The sequence below is a fragment of the Dreissena polymorpha genome, chromosome 3 (assembly GCF_020536995.1).
Source record: "Dreissena polymorpha isolate Duluth1 chromosome 3, UMN_Dpol_1.0, whole genome shotgun sequence".
In the NCBI taxonomy this organism is placed as follows: domain Eukaryota; kingdom Metazoa; phylum Mollusca; class Bivalvia; order Myida; family Dreissenidae; genus Dreissena; species Dreissena polymorpha.
The window spans coordinates 102,607,032-102,633,876 of NC_068357.1; the positions used below are offsets into that span (position 1 = coordinate 102,607,032).

The 26,845-nt window shown below is 37.9% G+C and overlaps 2 protein-coding genes across 4 annotated transcripts in view; one reads left to right on the forward strand and one right to left on the reverse strand.

The window, feature by feature from the left end:
* The window catches only part of LOC127872899 (uncharacterized), a 50,552-nt gene extending 47,309 nt beyond the window's left edge, over positions 1 to 3,243 (forward strand). Inside the window, exons 17-19 of the mRNA XM_052416398.1 lie at positions 123 to 243; positions 1,899 to 1,989; positions 2,349 to 3,243. Of these exons, the coding sequence (XP_052272358.1) occupies positions 123 to 243; positions 1,899 to 1,989; positions 2,349 to 2,423 (287 nt within the window). The 3' untranslated portion in view covers positions 2,424 to 3,243. The remainder of the gene's footprint in view (positions 1 to 122; positions 244 to 1,898; positions 1,990 to 2,348) is intronic.
* A 2,172-nt stretch (positions 3,244 to 5,415) lies between these two features.
* Positions 5,416 to 26,845, reverse strand: part of LOC127872886 (poly [ADP-ribose] polymerase tankyrase-like) — a 255,395-nt gene continuing 233,965 nt past the window's right edge. For all 3 annotated transcript variants that reach the window (XM_052416370.1, XM_052416369.1, XM_052416368.1), the window contains 2 exons: positions 18,133 to 18,265; positions 5,416 to 8,991 (listed from right to left, as the gene is read on the reverse strand). In XM_052416370.1, the coding sequence (XP_052272330.1) occupies positions 8,840 to 8,991; positions 18,133 to 18,265 (285 nt within the window). In that variant the 3' untranslated portion in view covers positions 5,416 to 8,839. The remainder of the gene's footprint in view (positions 8,992 to 18,132; positions 18,266 to 26,845) is intronic.

Below are 26,845 nucleotides of genomic sequence, written 5' to 3' on the forward strand. Positions count from 1 at the left end.
CATTACTAAACGTTATTTGGCCAGACACCCTGCCCTACCTGCCGTACTTGAAGGCTGCACTCACAGAGCAATCTGTGACATAGTCCTTAATATACATAGTTTCATGTTGGTTTCATTGCCAGGTGTTGTAGCCAGACACCCTGCCTATCTGCCGTACTTGAAGGCTGCTCTGACAGAACAGTCTTTGGCCCAGTACTTTTCACACCTCATGGAGGATACAGACTGGGCCAAGAAAGTCACAAGGTATTAATACAATATGTGATGTGTAATAAACATATAATACATACCTTACTATATATAGTAACAAATTTGTACAGTTTTTCATGCCATTATCACCATTTCGGGGTTATTATAAATATCATTATTTATAATCGGCCCTCAGAATGTGTGCGCGTGACTTTCAACTGGAAAAAATGGCGTCCCCATTCAGTCTTAGCCACAAATCAACGAAATAATCAATCATAATTAGATTATTTAATGACAGGTAGCACGCAATTTGGATAATACAAATATTGATTGAAACTGAAAATCTGCTTCACATTGATTGATGCCTCTATTTGAGCTTTAACATGATTCACCAAACAGCAAAATTTAAAAAGTAAAAGACACACTTACCTCTAAGACAACTTTTATCTGATGCTAATAATAATAAAATAACAGTGATGTGCAATCCGTTTTCTGTTATTCCATCCGTTTATCTTTATTTATTTTGAATCACACTTTTTTAAACAATTGTAGCGAATGCTTACCACTGTGACCAAAAACACGATTTACAAAATTGAATGACTTGTCGGAAGGATTACAAGAATTTTATCAAAGCTTCCAATTATGCACAACAAATGCACAAATACGTTTTTGTATTCGTTCAATGCTTAAAAAATATTTAATATAAACCTTTCACGTCCGAATAGCTAACAATGGTATTTTTCGTCACAGAAATGACGTCACAGAAATACGTCATACATTGCGTAATCAATTGAATGAAAAATAAAAGTACGGAAAGCTGGTTCTGTAATAAATTTTAGAGAAAGAACAAAACAAAGATAAACAAAACAAAGTAAGATATTTATTATAGACGTTAATACACGGCTGAGCCGGGCCGGACAGTGATAATCGGCCCTAGGTCACAAACGGCCCTCGGGCCGTTATGCTCCCTGCGGGCCGATTATCACTGCCCGGCCTGGCTCAGCCATGTGTTGTCCTCTAAATATTTGTATTATGCCTTTTAATGTGTTTGTAATGCATATATGAGCATTTGTTTTATGGCTTTAGTGGAATGCATCTAACCTTTAACCTACAAAATGTTATTTACTAAAGACAGGACTTGTGGATACACATATTTTCGGCTTATTGCAAACCTACTATATAATCTGTGATTGAGTAAAAATTATAGGTACTTATTATTTGGTCTGAAGTAATCAATATTCCTGCCCAGCAAAGATAATTCTCAGTTTTATTGATTTTTTTTATTACATAACTAAATAATTAATTAAGCAAGTTATTAGAATAAAACCCTCAGTTATTGAAAATTAGCCTTTGTTATTGACATTTTGAGGACAAGGTTTCATTTTTTTTTCTCAAAATGTTTGATTTTTTTTTTTCGAGTGTTGAGATTTATTAAGTTTAAATCTCCCTGCGGTGTATTTGATATGATATCTGCCTTGCTACCAGGATGTCACAGTTTTGATCCCCATAATGAGACCATTCATGAGATATCTCCTAAGTACACCAAGTTCTGGTTCAACCCAGGACATGACCTTGAGGCCATTTGAGAAGTCTGTGGCTTTTTATGCATTTAAGATAAAATAAATATGTTGAAACTAATTGATTTCCATAGTTTTTTCTTCCCATATGAGGTATCATTAAATGTCCATTTACTCTTGTTGATATCTCCTCAGGTATGACTGTCCAGGCATCCATGCTCTAAACTTTGTGCTTCACAACTCCCTTGGTGGAGGTGGTATTGCCTCTCTACGCAGTGACCCACAGGTGAGTCCTACCGTATGGTTATCACAGCATTGATACAATAGAATGAATGCAAGAAAAGCAATCAACCATTGGGGAAAAAAGTGGGCATAATTTTGAACCAGCACCTTTTGCAACAATTCCTTTAAACTAAATATATGGTATTGTATGCTACTGTGTACAAAATTAATATAAACATTAAATTTAGTGTGGCAGTAGTAAACATTACACATAGAATTAATTACAACAAGCCACATCACAAACATAACATTCTTTTAAGAAAATCAGAAATGATGATTTAAATTAATGACATGTAAAGAGTATATATTGATTTAAATTATTTAACTAGCAATACTTGTCTCCAATATTGAACTTCATTTCAGGGAAAGGCCTATGGCCAGATGCTGTTGGATTTTCAACTCCACAACATGCCATCACTGGAAGACCTCAGGACATAACAGCAGAGCCATGTGCTAATGGGCAAAGAATTGTTTTACCATGTTTAAGGAACTGAATATTCTACCATTTTAGATTTGCATTTGTTTAGTTCTCTAGACGTGAAATCTACAATTGGTCATTCATTAAAATGTATGTTTTGGTACATCATCCCTACTCTGAATGTCTGTATACATGCTGTGGTACATGTTGTCACAATGTCTGTATACATGCTGTGGTACATGTTGTCACAATGTATACATGCTGTGGTACATGTTGTCACAATGTCTGTATACATGCTGTGGTACATGTTGTCACAATGTCTGTATACATGCTGTGGTACATGTTGTCACAATGTCTGTATACATGCTGTGGTACATGTTGTCACAATGTCTGTATACATGCTGTGGTACATGTTGTCACAATGTCTGTATACATGCTGTGGTACATGTTGTCACAATGTCTGTATACATGCTGTGGTACATGTTGTCACAATGTCTGTATACATGCTGTGGTACATGTTGTCACAGTTAAATAAGATGTATATGAGCCTCACTTTGGGAAAACAGGGTTAAATGCATGTGCGTTAAGTGTCTTCCCAAGGGATGAAATATTGCACCAAAAATGGATTTTTGCATAGAAGAGACTTTCTTTAACTAAAAATACCATAAAAAAGAAAGTTGTGCCCTTTAACGACTACACAGGAAAGAACTAATGACATTTTTATGCACATGCATAAAGCCCAATGTTTACACAATGAGGCTTAAAATTCTGTCGTCAAGCAAATTCTTATCGAGATAAGCAAATCATATTTGTACTGCTAATTACAGTGGTTCTACTCAAGCTTGTGGTTTTGATTTTAATAGAACTTGCTGTTATACAGCACAAGCAAAAACCTTGAATATTTTGTGTGAAAAACTTCAAAAGGCTCTAGCTCTGCTTTTCACGACATACCAACAATCACAGGCACTCGGCAGACATCCCCCCAGCTGCTAAGTTAGTCGAAATTTATTTATTTTTAATCATAATTTATATATATAAAGTTAAAAAAACTAACTTTTTGTTTTGATATTTTGTATAACAAATGGACAATTAAGAGGGTTTTGGGAGGGGTTAGCAGCTGGGGGAGGGGAGTAGCAGGGGGGGGAGGGTAGCAACTAATGCTAACAATAGTCTTAGTCTTTAGACTTCGTATGTTCAAAAATCAGAGATGTATCCAGATGTTAGACATTGACGAAATTGAACAGGCTTGCTCACTTCCAAATCGAAGTTCTACAAAACGGCTCCCAGGTCTCCATTTAAACACCTTAAGTGTGAGTTGATAATAGAAGACCTATTTGAACAAGACTATTGCCGAGCAATATATGTCCCCTACAGGCTCCACCATTGTCAGAATTTCATGAAAAATCATGAAGAACTTTAAAAGTTATCGCATGATCCAGAAAAGTGCGATAGTCTGACGGACCGACGGACACACAGAGCGAAAACCAATAAGAAAGTGATGTAATTCGAAAAATGTTAGCCTAATTTAGTCAAAAAGATACCTTACACAAACCAGACACTAGTGCTTCAATTGCTCACTAATCAATGTCAAGGTATTATAATTGGAATCCTCCCCTAGCTCAAACTGATAAAAGCGATTGTTTTTGCCCAATTGGGAAAAATACTGGTACCAGCCACATTGGGAAAAATATGTGCGAAAACAACTGAAATTGGGAAAATTCGATCATGAGGTCTTCATATTGGGAAAGTGGCCTATTTGTTTTTGCTCCCAGATACCTTAAAAACTAACCTGTTGCATTTTATAAATAAAAAAAAAATGTTTTTTTTTGTAAACCTTCAATAGGGATTTTTTTTACAGCAAACCTTCAATAGGGAATTTTTTTACAGCAATTGGGAAATTGGTAGTTTTTTCCTAATTGGGAAAGTGTTGTTTTCCGGTACTTAATAAAGAAGGAAACAAGACTATTGCCAAGCAATAAAAGTCCCCTACCAGCTCCACCATTGTCAGAAATTTCACCATTTTCAGAATATTTTTTTTGTTTGTTTCCATAGCAACCACAATTTTTGACATAGGAACAAAATGAAATGACGTGCATTATGTCCATATTGCCATCTATCCATGTTCCAAGTTTCATGAAAAAAATATTTGGAACTTTTAAAGTTATCCCAGGATCCAGAAAAAAACACCATTTTCAGCACTATTTCTAGTCTATTTGTTGCCATAGCAACCACAATTTTTGACGTAGGAACAAAATGAAATGACGTGCATAATGTCCATATTGCCATCTATCCATGTTGCAAGTTTCATGACAAAATATTAAATACTTTTAAAGTTATCGCAGGATCGAGAAAAAAACACCATTTCAGCACTATTTCTAGTCTATTTGTTGCAATAGCAACCACAATTTTTGACGTAGGAACAAAATGAAATGACGTACATAATGTCCATATTGCTGTCTATCCATGTTGCAAGTTTCATGAAAAAATATTAAGAACTTTTAAAGTTATCGCAGGATCCAGACAAAACACCATTATCAGCACTATTTCTAGTCTATTTGTTGCCATAGCAACCACAATTTTTGACGTAGGAACAATATGAAATGACGTGCATAATGTCCACATTGCCATCTATCCATGTTGCAAGTTTCATGAAAAAATATTAAGAACTATAAAAGTTATCGCAGGATCCAGAAAAAAACACCATTTTCAGCACTATTTCTAGTCTATTTGTTGCCATAGCAACCACAATTTTTGACGTAGGAACAAAATGAAATGACGTGTATAATGTCCATATTGCCATCTATCCATGTTCCAAGTTTTATGGAAAAAAAATTCAGAACTTTTAAAGTTATCGCAGGATCCAGAAAAGTGTGACGGACGGATGGAGACAAAACCATAAGTCCCCTCCGGTGAAACCGGTAGGGGACTAAAAAATCGCTGGATTGGTAACAATTGCAAAATGTTGTGGAAAGTATTATTAATGACTTTAGTCAGATAACAAACAAAATACAGTTTTAATAAGTATACTAAATTTATTTGATCATGTCACATTTACAATACTAAATTATAACTCTGAAATCATGAAACTATATAAAACGCAAAATTACTACAATGTTCAAAATACCGTGTATGATTTTAATTAATCTCACCAAAAAGCTGAATTACAATTTCAATTTAATCTGAAAACGTTTTTAAACAATAATTCTTAATGTTATATAGCAGCACAACTGCCCCACAAATCATTTATCAAAATGTTGATTAAATTTTTTTCAAGGGCCAAAAAAAAATACAACTTCAGTGTTTTATATCAAAACTATATCTCTCAACATGATTGGCCATCTATAAACAGTTAATGAGAAATGTCAGAAATGAAAATATTACAATGCATGCCATGAAACTGATGGTGACAATCATTCTGAGTGCAATACTAAATGTTAATGTATACAAACAATTCATGACAATATACGGATACCAAGTTTCTGTCACAATTCTGGTGTACAAACCACAATAAGCTTATGATATCAATCTACAAATGAGCTTTACAAAGTTCATTTTAAATTCATAAAGGAGAACATGCATCTGTATTATTGTTTAAAACAAAACAAATTGTTAATGTTTGCTTTGTAAAGAAGAAATTGTGTGTACACTGTGCAATCAACAGATTGTCAATATTAACCTTTTTAAGGTGCGAGTTCTAAATTAGCACATCTCTTTAGCCATACGCATATCTTGAATTTTATTTCGTTACTTTAATCAAACAACATTCTGTTCATAAAACTGTTACCAACAATACTTTCAGAAGTATGATCAAAAAGTCAACATACATTCAAAGACACCAATTTGTTAATGTTAAGACACATGGCTCCTTTACCAATCAGTATTTTCTTATTGTATATGAAACCTAAAAGCATTCCAAAAACGTTTTATACACATAAGCTGCTGTTTCACTCATACAAATTTTAGAGAAGTAAGAACCCCTTGAAGCACATTTTGTAAAATTGAAAGTTTGTGTAACGAAAAAGCATGATTTTTGGAAATATTACTTTTGCTTATGCCCAGATGTGTAATGATTTTTCAAATTGTAAGGGTCAATATTAGCACATTAAGTTCCTTTTAAGCAAGCAATTTACCGTAGTAGGAAAATAATGTCAGGGTAGGATGAATGTACACCTTTGTTTATAGCACAACATAAAACATTTAATTCCACTAAAATAATAAATTTCATGAACAACACCAACTACAAACTGTTGTCATAGGTATATATATAATTCCTGTAGCAAATGTATTGCGACCAGAATGTGTAAAGGCCTGATGCTATGTACTTCAATGGTAACTTATTACTTTAATATAAAAAGATAGAAATAATAATGCTCTGACTCCAAATACATTTTTACACAAATCTGCTCAGTATATAACCTCCATAATAATGATAAGGTCTCACTTAACATGAACATAACGGCCGTTTTTGATGTTGTTTAATGAAGTTAATCATATGAAAAATAATCATTATTAAAATGTTTATGTAAATTATCAGCACTCTTTCAAATGGCCCATCAAACGAATAGTTGACGAAATCTGTCTTCAAGATGGGAGTAGCAAGGTTATCATTAGCATTAATGATAAGAATAAAGAAGTTTCATTACAAGATAGAACATTTATCATAAATGAATGTGCAACTATTGTAACATACTAAAGTACACTGTCAGCTGCATCAAATATAAATCCTGAGTTAGTGACATGATTACCAGGTTCCCCAGCCTTTAAGCACAAGCAAAATGATTCTATCAATCATACATTCATAGAACTAACCTATTTAAATGTTATGTGGTTGAAGTCAAGGTTACAAAACACTCGCAGAAAATCAAATTTAAACCTCTCAAATCCTCCATAACCTAGATCAGGGCGTCTGAACAAAATCCTTTATATTAGAAACTTATTAGCCCTTTATAGCTTTTCTCAGAATATCTAAATCCATTTACATTTTCTGGGGCCACTGGCCAGTTGGCCCTTGCTGATGTCCATCCCTGTTCTGGGGAAAGCACTGTATACATGTAGTAAACGTTAAATGCTATATGATATAAACAAAACCCTTCAATACCATAAAAGATGAAAAAGAGTAAAGAAATGACCCACCATTTACGACCAAAACATAAAGAAGGTAAGAAGGGAACACATGACCAGGTTTGAAAGTTAAGATAGATTTATAAAACATGTATGACACCCCTAATGCCCCACCTGGCCCAGACTGCGGCAGTCATCACTTGCTTTAAAAACATTAGGGGTCATCCTGCTTCAGCATACTAATTTATATTATCTTAGTTATTTTCTAGATACTGTGTGGAAGGGAGGGGGGGGGGGGGGGGCAGGTATTATGCATGTATTTGACAAAGAAATCCCATTTTGATACAGAACATTCATGTGTTGACCCCATATTTATCTAATAAAGTAAGAAGCAATCTTAACACCATATATATCTGATGTAGCCAGAACCAGTGTTTTAAAATGGATACCTTACAGCATGTATAATGTCTCCAAATCCAAGTTCTATACATCTGATGTAGGATCAATAGATGAACAACATACAGCAAAGACAAAAGCACAAGAAAATTAATAAAATCAAACAATATTTTCATTTAAGTTCCTACTATTGCAAAAAAATACAGAACAACAAGCACTAAAACATTTAACACCTTACCAAATTAATGCAACAAAAAATTCATTAACAAAAAGATACAACAATTTAAACAGAATAAGCAAGAAAGAACAATAGAAATTGTGTATATGTCTCATTGAATACATGTACAGGCATATAGTTATTTAATGTTAAAGCAGAACATTCTACTTATGATTTATAAAATTTTAGAGATTAATGTCATATAAAAGACAAAACACAATTTTGTAGTAGCAATTAAGTGCCAGATTAATGAGAGCTTTGTTACAGACAATTCAGCACTTCATTACCATGCATTTAATGTTGTTGGAGTAAGAGCTGGACCTTAAAAAAAAGTTTTATTTAACAAGCTTACAATATTTTTAGTTAGGGCAGAATGAAATTTAAGTTTTAAATTATGAAGTCCTCCTAAATGGTTGACTGGAAATGAACCCAATGAATGATACAATGATATTTAATTTACCATACTGCCATTTTCCAATCCAAGGACAAGCTTGTAAATCAATAATTTTTCTACGAAACCAAAATGTTCTCAATTCAACAAAAGATGTTAGTATGAAACAATATTACATCCACCAACATGTACACAAAAATAAAACGAACATCCTTCTCAAACACAAATACTGCGTGCTCATATCAGCGTGAACAGTAAATGGTAAATGACCTAACAGATAACAAAAGCTCCCCACGAAAATCCTGAAATATGACACAATTTTCCACACAGTCCCAACATGATGTCAAAAGCTTTCGGCGCAGTGTCCATCCTCAATCGCTGACAAACTGCACAAGATATCTGAGTGTGATCTGCTCCGAGTCCTGTACTACGTACTCGTTGTACGGCATGTAGCGAGTCACCTCCCCCTTGGGCGAGATCCACTTGTCCTGCCTCTCTAGGCACCCCACTGGCATGACGGCACCTGCAATGTGGTATTGATGTGAACACCATACTCCAAACTAGTTCTCATTGCTAAACGCTTTACCACTCTGACATGTTTTGAGTACATAAGGAAATCAAATTTTTTTTTTTAAACCTTTCTTATTAGATGCAATTTGTAAAGCCTTTATTTCAAACTGTAAGGTACAGATGAGCAGCAACCAGCATTAAACAAGTTATGTGGTTGTCAGAAACACAATGCCCCCTTCTGCGCCGCTTTGAAGCCATATATTTGACTTTGAAGGATTACCTTGACCTTTCAGCACTCAAAATGTGCAGCTCCATGAGATACACATGCACGCCAAATATCAAGTTGCTATCATCAATATTGCAAAAGTTATGACCAATGATAAAGTTTTCGGACAGACGGACAGACTGACAGTTCAAAAACTATATGCAACCCTTTGGGGCATAATCACAGTGCCTATACCACATGACTTTTTCGGATCTGTGCTGGGAGAATAAAGCGCGACCCAGTTAACATTTTTATGGGATTAAGTGGAGAGCCCGCTCATTCGTAAGAGTTCTATAGGTATCATGATCTTTTTAAACAATAAGTATTTTTTCAGTAAAGTGCAACCGCGCGTTTGAAGGGTTAGAAAAATGTCGGATCAGTGTGGGGACTTCATATTACAAACGCGCGGTTGCACTTTGCTGAAAAAATACTTATTTGTTTAAAAAGATCATGATACCTAAAGAAAACTCTCACAAATGAGCAGGCTCTCCACTTTATCCCATTAAAAATGGTCACGTGAAATATTAAAAGACATTAAAAATGTTAACTGGGTCGCGCATTATTTTCCCAACACAGATCTTAACAAGAGGGCCATGATGGCCCTGAATCGCTCACCTGACTAACCTTGCCACATCAACTTAAATTCTATTAGCCCATATACAATCCCAAGCCAGATTTCATTAACTAATACATTCTGACAAAATTTCATTAAGACGTGATGAAAACTGTGACCTCTTTCATCTACACATGGTTTTACTAGCATTGGCCCTGTGACCAAATTTTTGACTCCAGATGACCCATATACGATCAGGGCTCCCCCTGGCCCAAAAATTTATATAGCCAACATTTTAGCCAAATGTAATTTTTTGTAGCAACATTTTAGAAACTGTAGCCAAAGTTTTAGCAAAGCATTAGGAACCACCTGTTGTAAGTCTAGGCTAAGGGGTGTAAAAGAAGAAACTACAAAACAAAGCTTTAATATGTTTATTACTATAATCATCATGTGTGCATAACAAAAATAAACAGTTTACAACAAACCATTTATAGAAGTACATACATCATAACTCAAGCACATGTTAATAAAATAAGCATATGATAAATTTACATTACATGAGCACATGATATCTTGAACATACATTTTAGCAGAAGGCCATAATCCACATCATGTGTGCATAACAAAAACAAGAGGCCCATGAGGGCCTGAATCGCTCTACTGCTATAAATACTGTGCAAGTTTGGAAAGAATAAGATGGAAACTGTGTACTTAATCGCACAAACAAGGAGAAATTTCTCAAATTCAAGGGGAGATTATTATGTACTTATTTCTCCGATACTGCTCATATTCAATAGGGTTCAAGTCCTCATTGATATAAAGATACTGTGCAAATTTGGAAATAATTGGATGAAAACTGTGGAATTAATTGCGTAAACAAGCTGGATTTAAAAATTTTCTCATATTCAAGGGGAAGTCATTCTGGACTTATTGCTTCGATATTGCTCTTTTTAAACAAGGACTGTTTGTAAAACATGCCCCATATGGGCTGTCAGTTGTAGTAGCAGCATTGTGTGAATACGTTTTTTGTCACTGTGACCTTGACCTTTGACCTAGTGACCTGAAAATCAATAGGGGTCATCTGCCAGTCATGATCAATGTACCTATAACGTTTCATGATCCTAGGCCTTATTATTCTTGAGTTATCATCCGGAAACCATTTTACTGTTTTGAGTCACTGTGACCTTGACCTTTGACCTGAAAATTAATAGGGGTCATATGCCAGTCATGATCAATGTACCTATGAAGTTTCATGATCCTAGGCGTAAGCATTCTTGAGTTATCATCCGGAAACCATTTTACTGTTTCGAGTCACTGTGACCTTTACCTTTGACCCAGTGACCTGAAAATCAATAGGGGTCATCTGCCAGTCATGATCAATGTTACTATGAAGTTTCATGGTCCTAGGCCTAAGCATTCTTGAGTTATCATCCGGAAACCATTTTACTATTTCGAGTCACTGTGACCTTGACCTTTGACCCAGTGACCTGAAAATCAATAGGGTTTGAGTCCTCATTAATATAAAGACACTGAACAAGTTTGAAAAGAATCGGATGAAAACTGTGGACTTCTTCGGATAAACAAGAAAAGTCTTACGCACGCACGCACACACACACAGACACCATGCCATCCCATAAGCTCTTCTGCCTTTGGCAGTAGAGCTAAAAACAACAGTACAACAAAACATTTATAGACATACACACATCATAACTCAAGCACATGTTCATAAAATAAGCACATGATAAATTTACATTACATGAGCACATGATATCCTGAACATACATTTTAGCAGGCCATAATCCGCCTCAACTTCAATCCAGCCCAAATCTTGAAAGCACGTTTGAAATCAAACTTTTCCATTGGTGGGCTGTCTATGGACAAAATCAACAAGTTCTCCAAGTTTTCAATTTTAATAGAATTTCTGAGAGATGTTGAATGTCAATTCCCTTTCTACCAAGCAAATTAACTACATTCTCATATATGCTCTCTGCATTTGCTCTTTGAAGTTCAGCCATTCCAAACTCATCAGTTTCCAAAAGTCAAACATACGTCACTAAATTTTGCTTCACTGAAATGTCTGTACGCTCATCGATCATGATAGTGTACTTGCATGATGTCTGTATCTTCTGGAGAAGATTACTCCTCAGAACGTCTGCCATACAGTTTTGAAATTCCGACACACTGGAGCTGTGTTCATATTACGTGTGGCTGTCAACTCGAAGGTCATTGAGCTGGGTTGCACCCTGAAAATATATTAATACAAATTTGCATCCTGAAAATATAATTTATGATTTCAAGTATATTTTGCTCAATATTTGTAGCAAACTTAAACAAAATCAAATTTAATTCAATTTAAAACAAATCAATTTTGTTTTAAAGATGTTTTATTTATTTTTTTACCTGCAAGACACACAATCTGTTCAGGTCTGGAACCCGCGATGATGCAAGAGTATGTTGTGCAGCAAAGTACACATTAGTCATAGCCGACACTACAGCTGCTTCACTTTTGGATATTGCTGCAGCCTGCCCATTTGTCATTGATGTTTTCAGACTTCAAGCTTGTGAGGCCTCTTTGTGATCTGAAATAAACAAAATTAAATATGCTAAATTTCAAAACAAAAAGCTCATTTTGAAAAGTGTCCATATATATTTATTATGAACATAACAAAATATTATTGTTATTTTTAATATATTATATATTATTAATAATATGGAAATTGTTCATGTATATTCATTTTAATATTGATTGTCATTCTGTTTTATTACCTTGTGATTTTTCGTGTTTCGAAATGTTGTCTTTTTTCAACACACTACACCCAAAGTGAATGAATTTGATTTTTGAAACTGTATGCATATTTTGCAATACATCGTTTTTTATTTTGCATTATAGTCTAACCACTTGAATTCCGAAAGCCAAACATCTTTGAATGATCTATTATCAGATATTTTTTAGACCGTGTCATTAGATTTGTCAGAATCCAAAGGACGCTTATTGCCTATGGTCCCCATAATGGCAGTCGCAATTTCCGACCCTTTCGCCAAAAATGTCAAGGGTTTTATACCCGTTCATCTATCGTCATTCACAATTGTAACACATTTAGCCTTTAATCATTACAAACATTACGAACTTCTCGAAATTAAAATCAATTATCAACATCTTTACTTACGTTCATTGTGTGACTAAGTTGATAAGTTGATAATTCGCTAACGGCTTTTTCTCAAATTGATTGAAATTGGCAGCAATCTTTAATCTTTAATCAGATGTAATTGTTTATTTAAGCCGATAAGATGTACAATTACACCATGGTTTTGTTTTCACACCAGTCATTTTCCTTTGTCTCGATGACCGGTTCTGACCGGTGTTAATGCCGACTGCATATCAATTTTTCGGGTCAATAACATGGCGATGTATTGAAGCACAGTCTACAGCTGAAAGAGTTTATTATCTGGGACGGCATTTGTCAGGAAAAAAATCGTTCACCGAACGTTTTTGCCAAACGATTATTTTATTCGCTGAATTGGCTTAATTTTCGCCATTGGCGAATCTGGCGAACGGCAGCGGGAGCCCTGTAACGATTCAAAATCAGTTATTATCAGGATAAACATTCTGACCATATTTCATAAAGATCAGATGAAAACTATGACCTCTACTGTCTACACAAGGTTTTTCTATTATTTGACATAATGACCTAGTTTTTGACCCCAGATGACCCAAATACAATCCCAACCCAGATTTTATCAAGATAAACATTCTGACCAAATTTCATTAAGATTGGATGAAAACTGTGATCTCTATTGTCTACACAAGGTTTTTCTATTATTTGACCTAGTGACCTAGTTTTTGACCCCAGATGACCCAAATACAATCCCAACCCAGATTTCATCAAGATAAACATTCTGACCTAATTTCATTAAGATTGGATGAAAACTGTGATCTCTATTGTCTACACAAGGTTTTTCTATTATTTGACATAGTGACCTAGTTTTTGACCCCAGATGACCCAAATACAATCCCAACCCAGATATCATCAAGATAAACGTTCTGACCAAATTTCATAAAGATTAGATGAAAACTGTGACCTCTATTGTCTACACAAGGTTTTTACAAGGTTTTTATATTATTTGACCGAGTGACCTAGTTTTTGACCCCAGGTGACCCAAATACAATCCCATTCCAGATTTCATCAAGATAAACATTCTGACCAAATTTCATAAAGATTGGATGAAAACTGTGACCTCTATTGTCTACACAAGGTTTTTCTCTTATTTGACCTAGTGACCTAGTTTTTGACCCCAGATGACCCAACTACAATCCCAACCCAGATTTCATTAAGATAAACATTCTGACCAAATTTCATAAAGATCGGCTGAAAACTGTGACCTCTACTGTCTACACAAACAAATTGTTGACGGACACACGCACGCACACAAACGCACGCATGCACAACGGACGCCGGACATCACACGGTCACATAAGCTCACCATGTCACTTTGTGACAGGTGAGCTAAAAAGTAACGTGGTATAGGCACTGTGATAATAACAAGAGGCCCCAAAGGGCCCTGGGTCGCTCACCTGAGAGACTAAGATGGAAAGAAACAAAGATTAAAAATCTTCAGCAAATATTTCAAATTATTGGTATGACAAGACTGACTTTAAAAATAAGGTGTTTCAAAGTATTCACAATAGGCCTATATAGAAAATTACCCCACCCACCCCGGCGGCCATGCTTTTAATAACCAGATTAAAAAAAAATATATATAAGGAAAATGCTTCTTACATACATATAGAGAAAACTGCCCCATCCCCTGGCGGCCATTTTTTTCCACTGATCATTGCCATTTTCATACTCACCGACATATCAATAAACCCAATGTTTTAACCAAGTTTCATGATGATTGGCCAAAAAATGTGACTTTGAGAGTGTTCACAAGCTTTTTTAGTATATAAATTTAAGGAAAATGCCCCCCCCCACCCCCCTGGCGGTCATGTTACTAGATAGATCAAAACCTTTTTTGAACTCAACCGTTGTATACAGGAAAAAAAATGTTCTGACCAACAAATGTCATGAAGATTGGGCAAAAAATGTGTCTTCTAGACTGTTCACATGTTTTCATTATACACTGTAACTCCAATATAGCGCGGTCAATGGGGTCCAAGCCGCGAAACAGCGTTATAACGGATCCGCGTTATAGGTTTTGAGCTCATTTACTGCAGGGCGCTATAAAAAAAACAGGTATAGAATAGCCTATCATATAGGTCATGTAATGATGTATATTGCCATGCTGTGTTGACGCAAACACATGCATATAAACCGAATCTTATCGATAACAGTATACATACCGCTTTTCTTATGTGCACATTTATCCTATAATCCAATAAAATTGCAACATCACTTAAAAAATAATAATCTTGAACATTAATGATGATATATGTTTAAGAAATTCGTAAACACAACCGTACGCATATATGCCATTTTCAGAAGTGTTAAGAGTACAGTGCATTATGGGGCAGAGCTTTCATTGGACGAGCGACTTTAAATTTAGATTGAATGCAATACGACTCATGTACAAAAAAATGTTTTATTGCGTCATACGCATGCAAAAAACGTGTTTCCCGGGGACTTTCTGATACCGCGCGAAAATGAAAGTGAAACTCTGTTAACAATTACCAGTACACTGCGTTCGCATGTAAATAAATCATATGCATTATTTAATTTCTTATACACGAACTGAAAGATTAAATGACATAATACTAGAATGATAATGAAATGACAGAAATAGTTGTTTTATACAGTAGGCAGTATATTTCACAGCCGCTCATTTAATATAGTCAAACTGCAACCATATCAAAGTAAGAATGTTTCAATCGTTTTGAATTACTAAATTTAAAGTCGCTCGTCCAAAAAAGCTCTGCCCCATAATGCAATGCATTTCTGAAAATGACATATATGCGTACGGTTGTGTTTACGAATTTCTTAAACATATATCGTCATTAATGTTCAAAATTATTATTTTTTAAGTGATGTTGCAATTTTATTGGATTATCGGATAAATGTGCACATAAGAAAAGCGGTATGTATACTGTTATCGATACGATTCGGTTTATATGCATGTATTTGCGTCAACACAGCATGGCAATATACATGACCTTTAATATAGGCTATTCTATACCTGTTTTTTTTAAAGCGCCCTGCAGTAAATGAGCTCAAAACCTATAACGCGGATCCGTTATAACGCTGTTTCGCGGCTTGGACCCCATTGACCGCGCTATATTGGAGTTACAGGGTATATAAAAAAAAACAGAAAAAAAAGGAAAAACAATTTTTTTTATGTTTTTTTTTGGGGGGGGGGGGGATTCTTGGGTGGGGCGTGGGGGATGGTTTGGGTGGAGTCCATTGTGGTATGTCAGGTAAGTGTTGTTTTGTCAAAGTATGAATCAAATCTGATTCTAAATAAAAAAGTTATGGCAATTTAAGAAAAATTTATTTATTTGACCTAGAGATTAAGATCATTCAAAGGTCAAGTTCAATTCAACTTTCCAGGTACAGTACCCTCATGATATTAAGAAAGTATTTGAAGTTTGAAAGCAATAGCATTGATACTTTAGAAGTAAAGTGCATCTAAACACAAAATTTAACAAAATATTGAAAGTTACTTAGTCAAAAAAGTGCCATAATTCCTTCAAAATGCCAACCAGAGTTATGCAACTTGTCCTTTACAGTCCTCTTATGATAGCTAGCGAGTGTTCCAAGTCTGAAAGCAATAACTATGATACTTAAGGTGTAAAATGGACCAAAACACAAAACTCAACCAAATTTTCAATTTTCTAAGTATAAAAGGGGCCATAATTCTGTCAAAATGCCAGTCAGAGTTACATAACTTTGCCTGCACAGTCCCCTTATGATTAAGTTAAGTAAGTTAAGTGTTGCAAATATGAAAACAATAGCTTTGATACATTAGGAATAAAGGGGACCTAAATACAAAACTTAACCAAACTTTCAATTTTCTAAGTATAACTAGAGATGTGTTTATCAGAAACACAATGCCCCCTTTGCGCCGCTTTGAAGCCATATATTTTACCTTTGACCTTGATGTATGACCTTGACCTTTCACCACTCAAAATGTGCAGCTCCATGAGATACAAGTTGCTATCTTCAATAATGCAAAAGTTATTGCAAAACTTTCACCAAGGTAAAAGTTTTGGGACACACACAATGAATGAATGACGGACAGACAGACAGACAGGCCAAAAACAATATGCCCCTGATCTTTCGATCTGGGGGCATAAAAAGGGGCATAACTCTAAAAATAATGCTGACAGAGTTATGCACCTTGACCCACACAATTGTCTTGTTGTCATAAAGAAGTATTCCAAGTTTGAGTTCATTATCTTTGATAGTGTTCAAGTTATTTGACTTCATAAAAAATGTAATCAACGCTGACCCCGGGGCGAGTAGTATAGCTCTCATTTTTCTTCGAAAAAGTCGAGCTAAAAAGGAAAGCAAACAAGTATGCCAAAAAATCCATAAATCTTAAGCTGATGTTCACCATTAATAAAAACATACAATAATACCCTGAATAAATAGAGGATATTTGTTCATGTTAGTGTAAGATCGTTTGTTATTTCACAAGTGATCATAGAAAATATATTTTCACGCGTGGCACAGCCACGCGTGAAAATATTATTTTTCTATGATCATGATTGAAATAACAAACGATCTTACACTGATATGAACAAATTTTCTGTTTCTATTATGCCCCTTTTTCAAGAAAATAACAAACAACTGTTTCCCTTTTGCTGAAAAGTAACCCTTTCTCGGAGTTTCTCCCGTGGTGTGCCTCAATACAGTGATTTGACGTCATTTTGTTGACGAAATGACGTCATTTTGTTGACGAAATGACGTCATTTTGTTGATGAAATTACGTCATTATTCCAGGGACTTTCTTCACTTTAACTCTTTTACAATGTAAATAAACGTTGAAAAAAAGCATAAAACTAAAAGAAAATGTGTTTGATTAGGTGTAATATTGATTTTGTTTCACTCGTGATCATAGAAAAAATATAAACAAGGATATAAACAAGGGAAGTACCGGTACATCTTGATATGATAATCTAAAAATAGAAAAAGGAATTCCGAAAATTTGTTCTTTTCATCGGTGAAAAAAACAATTGTGTTATTTTCACTGCTGTTATTTCACTGCAGAAATGTCATATTTTATCATTAGATATAAAAGAATTACAATTATTTATTTGTTATTTAAGTCAACTAGCCTAAAATAAATTCAACCCATTATATACCACAACATTCCAAACTTTGTTTTCAAGGCCAACATACCATATGGAAGGGTGACATCGAAGGCCTGGTCGGGCACTTTCTGTCCCATTATTTTGAGGCTGTTGTACTCAGAGTGTATGAGGTCAACCCGCTCGTCCACAATCACGTCCTCCTTGATATTGCCTAGGGCAACCTGTCACAGCAATGGGAACATAAACAGTCACTAAGGGGAAGGAAATGTTTTACAGTTTCTGTTTAAGTCCTTGATTCAGTACCTACAAACAAGGTCTCATATTCTTATTACCAGCTCAGGGAAAGATCAAGGGTCATACAAGATAAATGGTTCTGTTAAAAAGAAGCAGGGTAAACAAACGGACAAGTATGTTCAACACATTTGAATAATGTGCAAAATCAAAGAAACTTCATAGTTTTAAAACTTGCTCCAAGAGCCTAATCAAACTTTTTGAAACAAGGGACAAAATTGTGACAAAACCAGGTTTTCAAAGTGAAAAAAGTCTGATAAAGGGAGACAACTCAAACTGAACTGATGTTTATAATAAACCCCTTTGTTTCAAAATAAATCTATTTTAAGTCGTGGCGACCTTGACATGGGAGATATTGACGTAATTCTTTCGTGCGACACACCGTTCCATGATGGTGAACAAATGTGCCCAATGATTTAAAAATCTCGCAATAAATGACATAATAATGGCCCGGAAAAGCTCATTTATGGCCATTTTTCACTTTTGAACTCAAAGTGTGACCTTGACCTTTGAGATATCTACGTAATTCTTTCGCGCGACACACCCTCTAATGATGGTGAACAAATGTACCAAATGATTTTAAAATCTCACAATAAACAACAAAGTTATGGCCCGGACAAGCTTCTTATGCCCGCCCGCCAGCCGACATTTTCCAATCTACTAACCAGTTTTTCCTTCGGAAAACCTGGTTAAAAATTATGGGACCAATAGAACACCTAGTTAGTTTATAATACAGATCAATAATTTACTTGGTACAAAAAAAGCCAACCACAAGCCAAGGCTAATGGCTCAGGATTTCTAAGACTCTCTAAACAAGAAACCGTCGGAGACGGGTGATGCTCCCCAAAGGTTTTTTTGTCACAATATTGCACTATATATTCAGATAAAAGGAAACGTCTTGAGGGGAATAACTTTGGACAAAATAATACGATGGATGGTTTAGCAACTTAAAAATTTCAAATTTCAAAGGACCATAACTCTGTGAAAAATCATCCGACCATAACCGGCTGATAATATGCACATCTCCTGTTGGTAGTGAAGCTTCTTATAAAGTTTCATTGAATTCCCGTAATAAGTTGCTGAGAAATAGCTCCGAAAAGAATTGCACTATATGTACAATGGAAAATTTCAAAGGGCCATAATTCTGTATAAAAATCATCCGTCGAGAACCGGCTGATAATATGCACATCTCCTCTTGGTAGTGAAGCTTCCCATAAAGTTTCATTGAATTCCAGTCATTAGTTGCTGAGAAATAGCCCGGACAAGAATTGCACTATATGTACAACGGAAAATTTCAAAGGGCCATAAGTCTGTGAAAAATCATCCGACCAGAACCTGCTAGTAATATGCACATCTCCTCTTGGTAGTGAGGCTTCCCATAAAGCTTCATTGAATTCTGGTCATTAGTTGCTGAGAAATAGCCCGGACAATAATTGCACTATATGTACAGTTAATGGAAAATTTCAAAGGGCCATAACTTTGTGAAAAATCATCTGACCAGAATCGGCTGATGATATGCACATCTCCTTTTGGTAGTGAAGCTTCCCATAAAGTTTCATTGAATTCCGGTCATTAGTTTCTGAGAAATAGCCCGGACAAAAATTGTGCACGGACAGACGAAGCGCGACTATATGCTCCCCCATATAAAAAATTTTTTTGGGGGGGAGCATAAAAACTTATTTGTATTCGACACTAACCCAGTATTCTCCATTTGTATATAAACATCTTAAAGTAAAACAAATTTTTAAAATATAAATTCATTTTAATTATTAAATACTTACCTGTTATCTCATGCTTCTCCTTTCTAAGGGGAATTAACTCATCCGGAATTTTAACTGGGAATCCGCCACCTCAATACCGTAATACAGGCCAGGTTAAACATAGTGCAATGCAACCTAGCCAAAAATCGGTAACCAACCCTCAATATTCTTTCAATATATATACAAAAATATTAATCGAATAGCGGGGTGGGAAGTGGGACTTACTGATAACAGGTAAGTATTTAATAATTAAAATGAATTTTATTTTAAAAATTTGTTTTAATGTCATAAATACTGACCTGTTATCTCATGCTGATTTTGCAGCTGCGGTGGGAAGGTTCGTATATATTTTCCCAACACAGTAGAACCCATAAACTGATCAGCTAATGATAGCAAAACAAATTTTTCTAGTAAAATTCATTTTAATTAGTAATTACTTACCTGATATCATATGCTACTAACTCCGAAGGGATCGTAAATAATCCAATAATCTTGCGAGAACCTCGAATAGACTTAACTCTACTAAGATAGAACTTCAAAGACCTGACAGGGCAGAGGAGTCTATCTTCATTACCACAAGTTCTAGAAAGACTTGGGACCTTGAAGGGTTTAGAAGCCATTGAGGGGAGTTGATTTTTAGCAAGGAATCCTGGCTGACACAACAAGGTGACAGAGCCATCGGAGGAATCAAAACGAAGATGGCTTTCTTCGATAGAAAGAGCATGAATTTCACTTCTACGTTTGGATGAAGCCATGGTAAGAAGGAAAATGGTCTTCCAGGTTAGGAACTGTAAAGAAGCCTGATTAAGGGGTTCATAGGGAGCTTTAATAAGCGATCCAAGAACACAAGCCAAATCCCATTTGGGGGTAAGAGAACGAGACACAGGACGTTTGAGTTCCATGGCTCGGATCAGTTCCGAAATGGCTGGGTCAGCAAATACCTGTGATGACTTACGAAAAGCCAAGGTATGCGAAAGCACAGATCTGTATCCTTTGATGGATGTAAGAGAAAGTTTCTTATCATCAAAGAGATAGATTAAAAAATCCGCTATGCGTCTAGCAGAGGGATTGAGGGGATCAATTTTCCCTCGAACACACCAATTAGAGAAGAGTTTCCAGCGAGCATCATAGACTGCTCTGGTGGACTTTCTCCTTGCAGAGGCAACGAGCGTTGAAGCCCTGACAGAAAAGCGTTTCTTCTGCAGGGATTGCCTGATAACGGCCAGACGTGTAAGTGGAACATGTCTGGATCCAAGTGAAGTCTGCCTCTCTGAGATAGGAGATCTGACCTGTGCGGGAGTTCCCTGGGAAATTCGCACAGGAGACCGAGAAGGTCGTTGAACCAGGATCTCCTGGGCCACCAAGGGGCTATCAGGAGGATCCGGCAAGAGCTCACACTGATTTTCCCTAAGATTTGGGGAATTAGAATGGGTGGGGGATAAGCGTAAGCGTCCAGTTGATCCCAATCGAACGAAAGCGCGTCTACCGCCCACGCTGCTGGTTCGTACACTGGACTCACATACAGAGGAAGTCTGTGGTTGTCTCTGGTCGCAAACAGGTCGACCAGTGGATAACCGAATGTGAGGAATATCTGGTTGGCCACTTCCTGATGAAGTGTCCACTCCGATGGAAATAACTGGTGTTTGCGAGACAAACCGTCCTCCAGGGCGTTGAGACGACCTGGTATGTGTTTGGACAAGAGAGAGACGTTGAGGCTCTTGCAAAGAACAAGTAATTTCATTGTTTCTAGATACAGGGAGTGAGAGTGTGTCCCGCCCTGTTTCTGGATGTAAGCCACGACTGATGTGTTGTCTGTCGAAACCATCACACAGGAGTCCCGAAGATGTGATTGGAATTGAGAAACAGCTAAAAAGACTGCTCGCATTTCGAGATTGTTTATGTGCAGGAGAGACTCCCGAGGAGACCACAATCCTGATAATGTCAGGCTGCGGGGTTCCAGGTGAGCGCCCCAACCTTCCATGCTCGCATCCGTTATGAGATGTAAAGACGGTTGTGGGGGAAGAAGCGGTACTCCTGCCAACAGGGTCTCCTCATCTTGCCACCATTGAAGGTGGGGGACTAAGGACGGAAGGATGGGAATCTGTGTAAGCAGATTGTCTGGAGACCATTTCCATCGAGCTGAGAGATAGTGCTGAAGAGGACGTAGGAAGAGACGTCCCAACTGCACGAAGTCTGCTACAGAGCTCAGGATACCGTTGAGTGAGAGGAAATCTTGAGCTGTGATATGACATTGGGACAGCACCCATCTGACCTTCAAAATAAGGTCTGATACACGTTGCGGTGAGACCCTGACCCGATTGACGTGGGTCAGAAAATTCATTCCCACGAATATGAAATCCTGAGAGGGAATGAGGTCTGACTTTGCTACATTGAGGAGTCCTAAAGAGAGGAGCTCCTTCCAAGAGAACTCTAGGTGTAGCAGAAGCAGTGGACGATCGAGCTGGTGTAAAAGCCAATCGTCGAAATACTGAAGCAGTTGAACCCCGTGTAATCGGAGGTGTGCGCTCACTGCGGCCATGAGTTTGGTGAAAACTCGTGGAGCTGTGGCCAATCCAAAGGGCATCGCCCGAAACTGTTAGACCTGGCCTCGAAAGGAGAAGCGCAGGTACTTCCGGTAGTTGGGATGGATAGGAACATGGAAGTATGCATCTTCCAGGTCCAAGGAAACCCCCCATTGCATGGGTTTGATGGAGCGCCGAATGAAGGCAGGAGTCTCCATCTTGAAAGTAGGTTTGACTAGAAACGTGTTGAACACTTTTAAGTCTATGACTGGTCTCCAGGAGCCGCTTTTCTTTTGAACAAGGAAAAGGCGACTGTAAAATCCTGGAGAACAAGGGTCGTGAACCCTTTCTATGGCCTGTTTTTCCAGGAGTCCGAGAATGGAGTCTGGAAGTTGTGGATGCGGAGATACCAGATCTATTGGGACGCGGGAGAGTGGGGGCCTTTTTTCGAATTGAAAAGTGAGGCCTTGTGTGACAAGAGAATGAACCCACGCGTCCTAAGTTATTTGGAGCCATCGATTTGCGAAGTGCATAAGTCTGGCCCCGACTGGTACCTCCGGCATCAAAGGTTGTGGCGGTAGAAAGGGGTATGACCTAGGGCTGACCTTTAGGAGGTCCACCCTTGCCGGAAGAAGGATTAAATGACTTCTTGTCCGCATTGGGTTTGCCCTTACTCCAATTTTGTTTTACAGAAGGCTTCCGATAGGAAGTTGTTCTGTTCTGAAAAGGAGGCCTATTTGTGGGCTGACGTGGAGCAGATGGACGCTTAGTAGGGAAACTGTCCCTTTTAGCGTTCTTGGCCGGTGGGGCTCATGGGGGCTTAGAAGCAGGGCGCTTAAAAACCACAGGGCGCTGGCCAGAGTTGCTCCTAGCTAAGGAGGCATGTATCTGATCTTCACGATCAGCAGTAAGTGCCGACTGTATCCTCCCTCCGAAAAGAGAATCTGCTGTTAGTGGAGCAGTTCGAAGGGAGTTGACGCCTGTTTCCAAAAGGAAATTATTGGGCAAGGAAGAGAGGATGAGGTCTCTCCGAAGCCTTAACATCTCAGACATAGACGACGCAGCATTGTGAGATAAACACTGCGTAGTACGTGAAAGATGTATCAACAAGGCCCGGAGCTCCTCTGGGATTGAATCAGAGAGCTCCCAAACCAAGTCTAAGGCTGTGGCTGCCATGAGATCTAGCTGGTTAGCCAGACCTATGGAACGGCGTTCTCTCAGCTCCCAATTTTCCAACAGGGAAAGAGGGACTGATGTATGGGTAGATGATGAAGGCATTGTAAGTGACAGCTTACTAATGTCAGCATCAGGAACCGGAAGTTTGGAAAGGTCCAAACCGGTAGCAGGGTCGGGTACCGGGGCCTTATAACTTTTCCCGCCGTCCATCTGTTTAGGCTCAATCAGCTCCTTAGGGGCTTTCCATGGAGATGGCGAAGGCTTATTGGCTGGTTCAAGTGACTGGAAAACAGCCATTGTGGAAGAGCCAATAGGAAGGCGTAGATCCACTCGGGAAGTCGCCTTACTTATCCTGCCAGGCTCTCGTCTGCGGGCTACCTGTTCTGTAACGGTAACCGCAGATCCTGTGAGAGACAAGGAAGGGCGGGGGCAGAAGTCCTCATCTAAGGTATTGAACATTAGTTCGTATACCTGATTGATGGAGGCCAAATAATAAAGTTCGGCCTCATCAGACTCCGAACCCGCCTCATCGAACCATCTGCGGGAGCATTGGATTGATTGAAACCGGTGGATATAAGAGAAGGAATAATAGATTCATTCGCTTCTATCATGAGAGAATCGTTTTCCGGCACCATCAAAGATATAGCTGGTGAGTTAGGTCTCTCAGAGATCAAGTCAGCAGACTCACTTTGAATACCAGAGGTCGCTGGTAAAGGATCAGTCGAAAAAGGGACAAAGATTCCCGGCGACTGTTGGATCCACAAAGTATTGGGATTTGATGGTGTAGCGGCAGCCCGGGGTATACTTCTATGCAATGTGGAAGAGACCCGTGGGGCTGAAAACACAGCCTAAGTGGTTAGATTAACCCCTGTACCTTGAGCCTGATATGTATGCAAACTAGTGTTTGAATACAAATTATGCTCAGTGGTTGTAGGAACGGCTGAAGTGTGTGTTGAGGCCAAAATAGAGGCCGACACACGTGGAAGGGTGTCAATAGATTCTTCAGAGAAGGATCGACTAGGGGACCTAGGAGTCCGAGAGCGCCTAATAGAGGAAGGTCTATGTCCCTTATCCCTGCGATGCCGAGACACTGTTCGGCGGCTCTGGGAATGATGTTTCCTGATCGAAAGTCTCCCTGAGCGCTGGCGCGATCGCTCTTTAAGAGGCAATCTACGCCGAGAAACACTTGGTGAGCGTGAACGACATCCCCTCCGATAATGATGAGGGCTATTTGAAGTAGACGATGAGTCATACGACCACGAGCCCGAGGTGGAGGAGTAGCCGGAAACATCAGACACTACACGTTTACGTCTGTGACTCACAGTAGAAACGCGGCTGCGTCTACCTTTGTGGAGTACTGACAAGGTAGTGTCAACATCTACGGTGACCGGAACGGTCTGTGGCACAGACCGGTACCCGGTGACCGGATCGGTCATTACATGACCGGTGACCGGACCGGTCACAGCATGACCGGTGACCGGACCGGTCAATGACCGGTGACCGGACCGGTCAATGACCGGTGACCGGTCACAGCATGACCGTTGACCGGATCGGTCAGTGACCGGTTGACTGGTCAATGTTGACCGGTGACGTCTCCGGACCGGTCAACTGGTCATTCCCGAGCCACGTGTTTGAGGCATACTTTGCCTTGAACAAACAAACAAATACACAAAACAATACAGAAATACACGGATATATATACGGAGAATGTTTTAACGCAATACAAAAACTTCTCTATTCTGTTAAACAGAAGAATCCAGCGAAACAGAAGCAACAATTAAGTCAATAACAAAAATGTCGGCCTTTGTATATCGCATCCGGAATAAGAGTGGATTCTGGGTAATGTCCCGTTTAGGTTGTACGGCTACACAGCACTATGTGACCGTTCTGACCTACCTGACGGGTTTCTGAAAAGTGTGGGATTTCTCGGACGAAAAATTCCGGATAAATTACGATCCTATCGGAATAAGTAAGCATATGATATCAGGTAACGTAATTAAGCTATTAAAATGTCTATGTCGTAAAGAAGACACAACCGTTAGTGAAAACACAACAAGCCCAAACATATACAAATTGTATTGTTGGCACTTCAGAAAACAAAGATAAAAAGATGACAAAGGTGGTCGGATTCCTCCAGAAAACAGCTTAGAGCACGTCAAAAAGTGGGGTGTGATTAATATATGCCCACAAAACAGACAGAGCTCTTAATTCATGCGGTCAGATCCTAAAAAGGAATGAATCCTTAGATAGAGATAAGAGTAACTTTCCTTAGTCGAGGTCTAACCCCGAGAAATAGAAGCCGCAGACACATCTCCCCCCCCCTTTTAGGGAAATGAAGAGTGTCTTTTGAGAACCTCGAATGGACTTCCGACTAACACTGCTGAGATAGAACTTTAAAGCCCCGATTGCCCATAGCAGTTTATCCTCATCTTCATGACTACCAGTTTAAGAAAAACTTGGAAACTTGAAGGTAGAAGCCATATAGAGGACTTGATATTAAGCAAGGAATCCTGGCTGACACAACAAAGTGAAGACGACATTAGATCAAACTGGAATTGGTCGTATTCAACAGAAAAAGCATGAATTTCACTTCTCCGTATGGTAAAAGCCATAATAAGAAGGAAAACCGTCTTAAAATTATATTGGAACTGTTAATAAGCCTGATGAAAAAGGTTCATAGGAAGCTCATTAAGCATCCCAACATGTAACACAAGCCAAAACCGTTTAAGAAGGTAAAGGAACGAAAAACAGTGTTGACGTTCCATAGTTTGGATCAGTTCCAAAATAGCTAAGACAGCACAGAGTTGCGATGACTTACATAAAACAAGGTATACGAAAGCATAATCTCTAACCTTTGATGAAGAAAAGAACAAATTTCTTATCATCAAGAAAAAGATGAGAAAAACCTCTATGTATCTAGCAGAGTGATTAAGGTAATAACTATGCTCTCGAATACCCAGTCAAAAAAGAATTTCCATAGAACCTTTATACATCTCTGATGGAATTATCCTTGCACAAAGAACAAGGCTTGAAACTCTAACAGAAAAACGTT